This window comes from Bubalus kerabau, chromosome 5 (assembly GCF_029407905.1).
Source record: "Bubalus kerabau isolate K-KA32 ecotype Philippines breed swamp buffalo chromosome 5, PCC_UOA_SB_1v2, whole genome shotgun sequence".
NCBI classification, from domain to species: Eukaryota; Metazoa; Chordata; class Mammalia; order Artiodactyla; family Bovidae; genus Bubalus; species Bubalus kerabau.
Genome location: NC_073628.1, coordinates 116619662 through 116631023, shown reverse-complemented (window position 1 = coordinate 116631023; position 11362 = coordinate 116619662). Strand labels below are relative to the sequence as shown.

Sequence of the window (11362 nt, the reverse complement as noted above, 5' to 3'; positions counted from 1 at the left end):
CTCAGTCCATGGCATTTCTCAGGCAAGAATACTGGAGTGGGTTGCCATTTCCTTCTCCAGGGAATCTCCAGGGAATCTTCAATCCCAGGGATTGAACCTGAGTCTCCTGCTTTGCAGGCATATTCTTTACCACTGAGCCATCAGGGCTCACATTATTATTCCATATGCAGACTAATTTCTGACTAAAATGACTTAGAACTTTGATTTTTCCCTTTTCTATTTATTAGCTGTGTAGCCTTGGTCAAGTTACTTAACCCCTGTGTGCTGATTTGTTTACACTGGAAATAACTGTACCTACCTTAAGCACTAAAATGGACTGGAATGGCTGAATTTAACTCAGATGAACATTTTATCTACTACTGTGGGCAGGAATCCCTTAGAAGAAATGGAGTAGCCATTCATGATCAACAAAAGAGTCCAAAATGCAGTACTTGGATGCAATCTCAAAAACGACAGAATGATCTCTGTTCATTCCAAGGCAAACCATTCAATATCACAGTAATCCAAGTCTATGCCCCAACCAGTAACACTGAAGAAGCTGAAGTTGAACAGTTCTATGAAGACCTACAAGACTTTTTAGAACTAACACCCAAAAAAGATGTCCTTTGCATTATAGGGGACTGGAATGCAAAAGTAGGAAGTCAAGAAACACCTGGAGTAACAGGCAAATTTGGCCTTGGAATACGGAATGAAGCAGGGCAAAGGCTCATAGAGTTTTGCCAAGAGAACGCACTGGTCATAGCAAACACCCTCTTCCAACAACACAAGAGAAGAATCTACACATGGACCTCACCAGATAGTCAACACTGAAATCAGATTGATTATATTCTTTGCAGCCAAAGATGGAGAAGCTCTATACAGTCAACAAAAACAAGACCAGGAGCTGACTGTGGCTCAGATCATGAACTCCTTATTACCAAATTCAGACTTCAATTGAAGAAAGTAGGGAAAACCACTAGATCATTCAGGTATGACCTAAATCAAATCCCTTATGATTATACAGTGGAAGTGAGAAATAGATTTAAGGGACTAGATCTGATAGATAGAGTGCCTGATGAACTATGGAATGAGGTTCGTGACATTGTACAGGAGACAGGGATCAAGACCATCCCCATGGAAAAGAAATGCAAAAAAGCAAAATGGCTGTCCACGGAGGCCTTACAAATAGCTGTGAAAAGAAGACAAGTAAAAAGCAAAGGAGTAAAGGAAAGATATAAGCATCTGAATGCAGAGTTCCAAAGAATAACAAGGAGAGACAAGAAAGCCTTCCTCAGTGATCAATGCAAAGAAATAGAGGAAAACAACAGAATGGGAAAGACTAGAGATCTATTCAAGAAAATTAGAGATACCAAGGGAACATTTCATGCAAAGATGGGCTCGATAAAGGACAGAAATGGTTTGCACCTAACAGAAGCAGAAGATATTAAGAAGAGATGGCAAGAATACACAAGAAGAATACAGAAGAACTGTACAAAAAAGATCTTCACGACCAAGATAATCACAATGGTGTGACTGCTCACCTACAGCCAGACATCCTGGAATGTGAAGTCAAGTGGGCCTTAGAAAGCATCACTACGAACAAAGCTAGTGGAGGTGATGGAATTCCAGTTGACCTCTTTCAAATCCTGAAAGATGATGCTGTGAAAGTGCTGCACTCAATATGCAAGCAAATTTGGAAAACTCAGCAGTGCCCACAGGACTGGAAAAGGTCAGTTTTCATTCCAATCCCAAAGAAAGGCAATGCCAAAGAATGCTCAAACTACCACACAATTGCACTCATCTCACACGCTAGTAAAGTAATGCTCAAAATTCTCCAAACCAGGCTTCAGCAATATGTGAACCGTGAACTTCCAGATGTACAAGCTGGTTTTAGAAAAGGCAGAGGAACCAGAGATCAAATTGCCAACATCCGCTGGATCATGGAAAAAGCAAGAGTTCCAGAAAAGCATCTATTTCTGCTTTATTGACTATGCCAAAGCCTTTGACTGTGTGGATCACAATAAACTGTGGAAAATTCTGAAAGAGATGGGAATACCAGATCACCTGACCTGCCTCTTGAGAAACCTGTATGCAGGTCAAGAAGCAACAGTTAGAACTAGACATGGAACAACAGACTGGTTCCACATAGGAAAAGGAGTACGTCAAGGCTGTATATTGTCACCCTGCTTATTTAACTTATATATGCAGAAGGCAATGGCAACCCACTCCAGTACTGTTGCCTGGAAAATCCCATGGATGGAGGAGCCTGGTAGGCTGCAGTCCATGAGGTCGCTAAGAGTCAGACACGACTGAGCAACTTCACTTTCACTTTTCACTTTCATGCATTGGAAAGGGAAATGGCAACCCACTCCAGTGTTCTTGCCTGGAGAATCCCATGGACAGGGGAGCCTGGTGGGCTGCCGTCTATGGGGTCACACAGAGTTGGACACGACTGAAGCGACTTAGCAACAGTAGCAGCAGCAGCAGCAGAGTACATCATGAGAAATGCTGGGCTGGAAGAAGCACAAGCTGGAATCAAGATTACTGGGAGAAATATCAATAACCTCAGATATGCAGATGATACCACCCTTATGGCAGAAAGTGAAGAGGAACTAAAAAGCCTCTTGATGAGAGTGAAAGAAGAGAGTGAAAAAGTTGGCTTAAAGCTCAACATTCAGAAAACGAAGATCATGGCATCTGGTCCCATCACTTCATGGGAAATAGATGGAGAAACAGTGGAAACAGTGTCAGACTTTATTTTTTTGGGCTCCAAAATCACTGCAGATGGTGACTGCAGCCATGAAATTAAAAGACGCTTACTCCTTGGAAGGAAATTTATGACCAACCTAGATAGCATATTCAAAAGCAGAGACATTACTTTGCCAACAAAGGTCTGTCTAGTCAGGTTATGGTTTTTCCAGTGGTCATGTATGGATGTGAGAGTCGGACTGTGAAGAAAGCTAAGCGCCAAAGAATTGATGCTTTTGAACTGTGGTGTTGGAGAAGACTCTTGAGAGTCCCTTGGACTGCAAGGAGATCCAACCAGTCCATTCTGAAGGAGACCAGCCCTGGGATTTCTTTGGGAGGAATGATGCTAAAGCTGAAACTCCAGTACTTTGGCTACCTCACGTGAAGAGTTGACTCATTGGAAAAGACTCTGATGCTGGGAGGGATGGGGGGCAGTAGGAGAAGGGGAGGACAGAGGATGAGATGGCTGGATAGCATCACTAACTCGATGGATGTGAGTTTGAGTGAACTCCAGGAATTGGTGATGGACAGAGAGGCCTGGCATGCTGCAATTCATGGGGTTGCAAAGAGTCGGACACAACTGAGCGAGTGAACTGAGCTGAACTGAACCTTACTAAGGGCTAAGTCCCTTAAATAGGAAGGGATTCAGTAAGTTACTATTATCCCTTTTCTAATGGCAAGGTTTTGTTCATCCGCCATCCCTTGAGTGGATCGTGAGTACTCTGAAGGCAGGGACTAACAGTGGCACAACTGGGATTCGAAAGGAATGTTTGTTGAATCCTGATCCAGGCTTTCTCACCTTCCTGCCTTTTCTCTTCTCTCATCCTGTCTACTCTTTCTCTGTCTACCCATCTAAAAGCCTAACCCCAGAACTAAATGAATATTCTATTTTTGTTTTATTTTTTAACAGCACTTGGGACATAATAGGGGCTTCCCTGGTGGCTCAGATGGTAAAGAATCTGCCTGCAGTGCAAGAGACCTGGGTTCGATTCCTGGGTTGGGAAGATCCCCTGCATAAGGAAATGGCAACCCACTCCAGTATTCTCACCTGGAGAATTCCATCATCAGAGGAGCCTGGAAGGCTACAGTCCATGGGGTCGAAAAGAATCTTCTCCAGCACCACGGTCTGAAGGCATCAATTCTTTGGCATTCTGCCTTCTTTATGGTCCAGTTCTCACAACTGTATGTGACCACTTGGAAGACCATAGCCTTGACTATATGGACCTTTGTCGGCAGAGTAATGTCTCTGCTTTTCAAAACACTAAGTTTGTCATTGCTTTCCTGCCAAGAAGCAATGGTCTTCTGATTTCATGATTGCAGTCACTGTCCGCAGTGATTTTGGAGCCCAAGAGGAGGAAATCTGTCATTGCTTCTACCTTTTCCCCTTCTATTTGCCATGCAGTTGTGGGGCTGGATGCCATGATCTTAGTTTTTTTTTTTTTTGATATTTAGTTTTAAGCTGGTTCTTTCACTCTCCTTCTTCATCCTCATCAAGAGGCTCTTTAGCTCCTCTTTGCTTTCTGCCATTAGAGTGGTATCATCTGCATATCTGAGGTTGTTGACGTTTCTCCCGCCTAGCTTGATTCCAGCTTGTAATCATCCAGCCTGGCATTTCTCATGATGTGCTCAGCATACACGTTAAACAAACAGGGTGACAGCAGACAGCCCTGTCATACTTTCTTCTTGATCTTGAACCGATCAGTTCATACAAGGTTTCAACTATTGCTTCTTGACCTGCATACAGGTTTCTCAGGAGACAGGTAAGATGGCCTGGTATTTCCATCTAAGAGCTTTCCATGGTTTTTCAATGATCCACACAGTCAAAGGCTTAGTGTAGTCGATGAAACAGAGATAGATGTTTTTCTGAAATTCCCTTGCTTTCTCTATAATCCAGTGAATGTTGGCAATTTGATCTCTAGTTCCTCTTCCTTTTCTAAACCTAGCTTGGACATCTGGAATTTCTTAGTTCGCATAATGCTGAAGCCTAGCATGCAAGATTTTAATGGCAACCCACTCCAGTATTCTTGCCTGAAAAATTCCATGGACGGAGGAGCCTGGTAGGCTACAGTCCATGGGATCGCAAAGAGTCAGACACGACTGAGTGACTTCACTTACTAGCATGGGAAATGAGTGCAACTGTCCCATGTTCAGGACATTCTTTGGTGCCCTTCTTGGGAGTTAGGATGAGGATTGACCTTGTCCAGTCTTGTGGCCACTGCTGGGTCTTCAGATTTGGTGACATAATGAACGCAAAACTTTGATGCCATCATCCTTTAGGGATTTGAATATTTCTGCTGGAATTTCATTGAATCTACTAGCTGTATTAAGAGCAGTGTTTCTTAAGGCCCACTTGACTTTGCTCTCCAGAATGTCTGGTTCTGGGTGATTAACCACAACATCATAGTAATCCAGTTAAGATCTTTTTTATACAGTTCTTCCATGTATTCTTTCCATCTCTTCTTGATCTTTTTAGCATCTATTAGGTCTCTACCATTTTTATCCTTTATTCTGCACATCTTGTGCAGAATGCTCCCTTAATGTTTCCAATTTTCCTGAAGAGATCTTTAGTCTTGTCCTTTTTGTTGTTTTCTTCTATTAAAAAGCACTGTTCATTGAATATTCACTGGAATTTTTACTGATGCTGAAGCTGAGGCTCCAGTATTTTGGTCATCTGATGCGAACAGATAATTCACTGGAAAAGTACCTAATGCTGGGAAAGATTGAGGGCAGTAGAAGAAGAGGGCATTAGAGAAGATGGCTAGATGGCATCACCGATGCAATGAACATGAACTTGAACAAATTCCAGGAGATGGTGAGGGACAGGGAGGCCTGGTGTGCTGCAGTCCACGGAGTCTCAGAGTCGGACGTGACTGGGTGACTGAACAAGAACAACAGGACACAATAACCACTCAGTAAAACTTAACTACTGATGGAAGAAATTTTCACATACTGAGGTGTGGGCATGCCAACTGAGCGGTTAACACTTTCACTACTTTCACTTATGCCAACTACAACAGCAAGTCTTGTACTCCATCAAACATGCATTGTACATTGCTTTAATTACTTAAGAAAGGCTGCACTGTCCAGAAGTAAAAAAAGTCCCCTTTGAAGATAGAGATAAACGCCTCCCTTTCTGGGACATCAGTTCTACTACTCCTTCAATGATAAGGCCTCTTCTTTCCTAGGTGCCAGAGCCATACTGATTTGCTGTGTACAAGCTAATCTGTCTTTTCTCTCTTTTTTTGAACTGTGAGATAATGTATTCCTACCAGGTTTGATGTTCTTTATTCTGAAAAGACACAAAACTGCTGAAAACCATGCTTTTCTGGGTCAATTCCTCAGAGCTACTGAGAAGTTGACTAAGGTCCTCAGTTCTGCCCAAATAAAACTCTCTTCTATTCTTACTGCTGCTGCTGCTACATCGGCTATTAACTATTTCCTCTGACACTATTATAATCGTGTCATAGTTTTTTGCAGTTTTCTAAGCTCCTATAGAGCAGAACTATGCAGGGCATTTTCGGCTTCATTTCTCAGTATCTGCCAAAGCACAGTGGCAAAGGCTGAGCTGGGAAAGAGCATCGAGCTACGGAACCTGGGGAAGAGGTTCCGTAAACCTCTGGCAGATGATGGTTATGAACGCGTGCAAAGCAAGACACGGAGAGACTGGACTGATTGCCCAATCTCCCAAATTCTTTCACTATTCAAGTTAAAACCAAACTCTCCAGCAACGGATGCAGGCATCCAAGGACCTTTTGGGGCCGCTCGAGGTGGCTCAGACGGTAAAAACAACAACAACAAAAACAAAAAAAGGTCCGCTCGAGGTGGCTCAGACGGTAAAAACAACAACAACAACAACAACAACAACAAGAAATCCTCCTGTATTGCGGGAGACCTGGGTTCGATCCCTGGGTTGGGAAGATCCCCTGGAGGAGGCATGGCAACCCACTCTGATATTCTTTCCTGGAGAATCCCCATGGACAGAGGAGCCTGACGGGCTACAGTCCATCAGGTCGCAAAGAGTCGGACACGACTGAACGACTAGGCACAGCACAGGGACACAAAACCCGGGGAGGCGGGCTCAGGCGGAACCTTCGTCCTCAGCTCCAAGTTTCCCAGGACTCCAGTTCTACCGATACACTCTGAAATACACGGGCTCCTCCCCCACTCTAGAAGGCCTAACCCGAGAATGGGATCCGGTATTTTCAACGAAACGACTAACGGACACCTCAACGTTTGAGGGCAGTTTCTCCAATCATTGTTAGCCCAGCGCGGTCCCATAAGTCCCCCCACACTTCTACGGCCCAAAGCGGAACTGGCTGGAGTGCGGAACCCAGGGCGCGTGCTCAGCGTGCAGGCAGCCCAGCGCTCGCCACGCCCCCGCCACGCCCCCGCCACGCCCCCAGGCGCCTGTCGCCCGCCCCCCGCTGCCCTTGTTCCGGGACCCCTGACCGTGCTGCTCCCAGACCCCAGCGCCGCAGGAGCGATCTGGGCTAGCCCGAGCTCCCTGTTATCCTGGGGAAGCCGGAAGAGACCGGGCAGTAGGGGAGAGCAGCAGAGGGTGGCGGGGCCGTCCCTGCACGCCCAGCGAGACCAGGTGGATAGAGGGAGCAAGGCTGATTTAGGCGAGGGAGCTCGGGCTAGGTGAGTTGGGTGCAACTTGAGCTCGGGACTGGTGGGCAAGGCCCCCACGCCGGCGTCACACCCGATCCGAAGAAGACAGGCGGACGCATGGCCTCATCATTCCTGCCCTCGGGGGCCACCACGGGCGACAGTGGCGGAGAGCTGAGCTCCGGGGACGACTCCGGGGATGTGGGATCCCTCCAGAGCCCCGAGATCGAGGCATCCAGGAGCCTGCCAGAGCTGTTTGAGAAGGCTGCAGAGCACCTCCAAGGCCTGGTGCAAGTGGCCAGCAGGGAGCAGCTCTTGTACCTGTATGCCAGGTACAAGCAGGTAAAGTAGCAGGGAAGGGCTGGGTGCCGAGCGTGACCGTAAGCCTTCTCTTTCCGCCAAAAAGAGATGGTGAAAGTGCTTGGTTAATGGTCAGGTGTAATGAAGTTTGTATGTGTGTGTGTGTGTTTTTAATCATCTAAGGATTAGCTTCGTTTTGGACAGGGAAAGGACCTGTCTGCTATCCTAGGAGCAATATTTAGCTGACACTTAGAGACAGTTTTTCTGGGTCTTTCCCGACTTGTTTACTGAGGGACAGTTTTTCTGGGGCTTTCCCGACTTGTTTAGTGACCTTGCCCTTATGCCCTTCATCAGCTTCAGAACATTTACAAAATGGGTAAACAATCAGAACCAGAACTAGCTTGTAGCTCCCGAGTCTAAGGCTCTGAAATTACCGGGAGGTATGGAAATACAATAATGTCATATGACACACCTTTTATTTATCCTCAGAGAGTAATTGGGTTGGAAAAATTAGTGCTTCATCATAATCAACAATACTTGTTTAGCATATTTTAATAGTAAAACACTTGGGAGTTACGCCTGTGGGGGATCCAGAGAAGCAAAAACATCATGATACTTGCCATCAAGAGATTTACAAAAGTTACCTGAGGAGTTTAGATTTAAACATGTGAAAAGCTGCCGACAAGGGTTAAAAGTTGAGGAAGACTCCAGCTTTTGGAACACTGGAAGCAATGGAGTCCTGAATAATAGCCCATTTTATGCCTCTTGTTATCTGTTTCCCCTTATATTCTTTAAAAAGAAATAGTTGTGGGGGCCCCTCTGTACCATAAACTGAATATACTGACTTGAGATGAAGATTCTTTTGAAGATCGATGAATATCAGTTAAAGTGACCTGAGAGATGTAGTTGTAGGGATAAACGATATAAATTATAGTGTTCAATGCAAATTGCCCCTGAATTGGCCTCAGAATTTTTTCTCTTGCAAAAGTTCTGGATATCTGTTTTCTCTTTGGTTATTAGTCCTGTCCTAATAACATTACAATGAGACTTTCAATTATTTCACAAGAATTTATTGAGCATTGTGTTTGGACAAGTAACATGGCTGACTGATGATTCTCTGGGCAGGATAAGACTAATTTTCTCCACATTTCCAAGAAACATGGCTTTCCTCTCTATGACATATCTTTATTGGTATTAGCATCAGCATCATTAAATATGTGATACCAAGTCATTAGTGAACTATCATCACCTGCCAGCTGCTAACCATTCTGTCTCAGGTGTACTTCATCCACATAGTCTGGAAGAGGTGTGCATTCATCACCCTCTTGACATTAGAGTGTTTAAAGATATTCTGTATCTGGAAATAAAATTCCTCATTATGAGAGAATAATTACTAGAGAACTGGAGAATAAGATTATGTTTACTTAGGGATGTTAGGACATTCAGTGTTCATCAGTCTCTTCTAAATATTTTGTTTCTATCAGAATTCTGTGGCGGTATTAAAAATAGCAGTCTTTGATAGAATAACAGAGTTGAGAGTTCAATATAATTCCTGCATAGTGGATCAAAATTTGTTGTAAAATAATTACATTTCTCATAAAATCAGCTTTTCTCATGAAATAATTTCACTTTCTATTCCAAATAACACTCTATTTTGTCAGCAGGAGAAGGCTAAAAATAAACTGAGCTGTGAACATTGTTTTCTCAGGCAGAGACCTAACCTTACCTAACATAATAGTTCTCTTAGTCTCAGATAAGCCAGTGGCTCCACTAGCATCTTTTAGTGGTTTCAAAAAGATGACAGCAGTTAACGTTCATCAGCCTGCACTGTGCCAACACAAGGGAACTGACTGACACCTGTGAAAACCCGAGGACAATGAAAATTTCAAACTCCTGTTGAGGAGCCTTAAGCACCAGCACAAGTTGAGATACTCAACACATCTTCCTACTTTAACCTGGGTACCCTTGATTCACTGGCATTTACCATTGGCAACCTTAGTTGAAACAGTCTGTTTCAGGGGCCCTGAAAATATCATGTATATATCAGAGACAACAGAGTTTAGGTGATGCTCTGTTAAAGTGCTACATTTTATATCTCTGTTTCATAGCTTAGGATTCATTATCTAATGATTTGAAATGTGTTACTAATGAGGTCCTAGAATTCTGTAGTTTTATTTATCGAGTCTTTTCTGGATCCAGAACTGTTCTTTGAATTTGGGAATACAAAAGCTTCTGTGTCAGGATACCAGCTCAGCTGCTGAACTTTTATTTTCATCTCAGATAATGGGCTAGACGTGGCTGATCTAGGCTGATAGGGTGCTCCGCTTCATGTAATCATCCAGGGGCTCAGTCTTTTTCTGTCTTGTAGTTTAGCCATTCTCTAGGGCAGCCGTTCTCCAACTGTGGTCTACAGACCCCCACTGAGAATCCCTCAGACTTCAGAGAATATAAAGTCAAAACTATTTTCATAATAATACTAAGACAATACAGGCATACCTCAGAGATACGAGTGTTTGGTTCTAGACCACTGCAATGAAGCAGATATCACAGTAAAGTGAGTCGCAGGAATTCTTTGGTTTCCCAATGCACATGAAAGCTGAAGTGTTCATTGCTCAGTCACGTCCAACTCTTTGAGACCCCGTGGAGTGTAGCCTACAAGGCCCCTCCGTCCATGGAATTCTCCAGGCAAGAATACTGGAGTGGGGTGCCGTTTCCTTCTCCAATATAAAAGTTATGTCTACACTATACTGTAGTCTATTAAGTGTGCAGTAGCCTTATGTCTAAAAAAATGTGCATACTTCAGTTGAAAAATACTTTATTGCTAAAAAGTGCTAACCATCGTCTGAGCCTTCAATGACTTGTAATCTTCTTGCTAGTGGAGGGTTTGATATACTGGGAGAATTAGCAAAATGTGACCTAGAGACATGAAGTGAGCTAATGCTATTGGGAAAATGGTTGCAATAAACTTGCTTGATACAGGGTATGCACAGACCTTCAATTTGTGAAAAATGCAGTATCTGCAAAGCACAATAAAGCAAAGTGCAATAAAACGAGGTATGTTTGTATTTGCCTTTTTTCTGTGCTGTCATGGTGGATAAAACTGCTGATGTGTTAGCATGAATCAAGGCAGTGGCAGCAGTAGTATTTTTTAACTTTTTTTTTTTTTTAACCACTGTGTACTCTGAATTTAAGTTGGACTATAAAAAAAGCCGAGCGCAGAAGAATTGATGCTTTTGAACTGTGGTGTTGGAGAAGACTCTTGAGAGTCCCTTGGACTGCAAGGACATCCAACCAGTCCATCCTAAAGGAAATCAGTCCTGAATATTCACTGGAAGGACTGATGTTGAAGCTGAAACTCCAATATTTTGGCCACCTGATGCGAAGAGCTGATTCATTTGAAAAGACCCTGATGTTGGGAAAGATTGAGGGCAGGAGGAGAAGGGGACAACAGAAGATGAGATGGTTAGATGGCATCGCTGACTCAATGGACATGAGTTTGGGTAAACTCCAGGAGTTGGTGATGGACAGGGAGGCCTGGCGTGCTGCGGTTCATGAGGTTGCAAAGAGTCGGACACGACTGAGCGACTGAACTGAACTGACTGATGAATTTAAAAAGAAAAAGGCCAGTTTCACTTTAAAATGCCTTTGATAAAGCAGTAAAAATTACTGATTTTATTTAATTTTAACTCTTGAATACAAGTCTTTTTAATGTTGTGTGTGATAAAAT

General features: G+C 43.6%; 1 protein-coding gene and 1 long non-coding RNA gene across 3 annotated transcripts in view; one reads left to right on the top strand and one right to left on the bottom strand.

Moving 5' to 3' along the window:
* Nucleotides 1-4483: 4483 nt before the first annotated feature.
* On the bottom strand, nucleotides 4484-7130 carry LOC129653302 (uncharacterized). Its single transcript, XR_008715049.1, has 2 exons — nucleotides 6953-7130; nucleotides 4484-5605 (listed from the first exon to the last, which is right to left on the bottom strand). It is a non-coding gene; the product is annotated as an uncharacterized LOC129653302 (long non-coding RNA).
* The window catches only part of ACBD6 (acyl-CoA binding domain containing 6), a 202588-nt gene continuing 198355 nt past the window's right edge, over nucleotides 7130-11362 (top strand). For both annotated transcript variants that reach the window (XM_055582860.1, XM_055582861.1), the window contains exon 1: nucleotides 7130-7677. In XM_055582860.1, coding sequence (XP_055438835.1) covers nucleotides 7456-7677 — 222 coding nt within the window. In that variant the 5' untranslated portion in view covers nucleotides 7130-7455. The remainder of the gene's footprint in view (nucleotides 7678-11362) is intronic.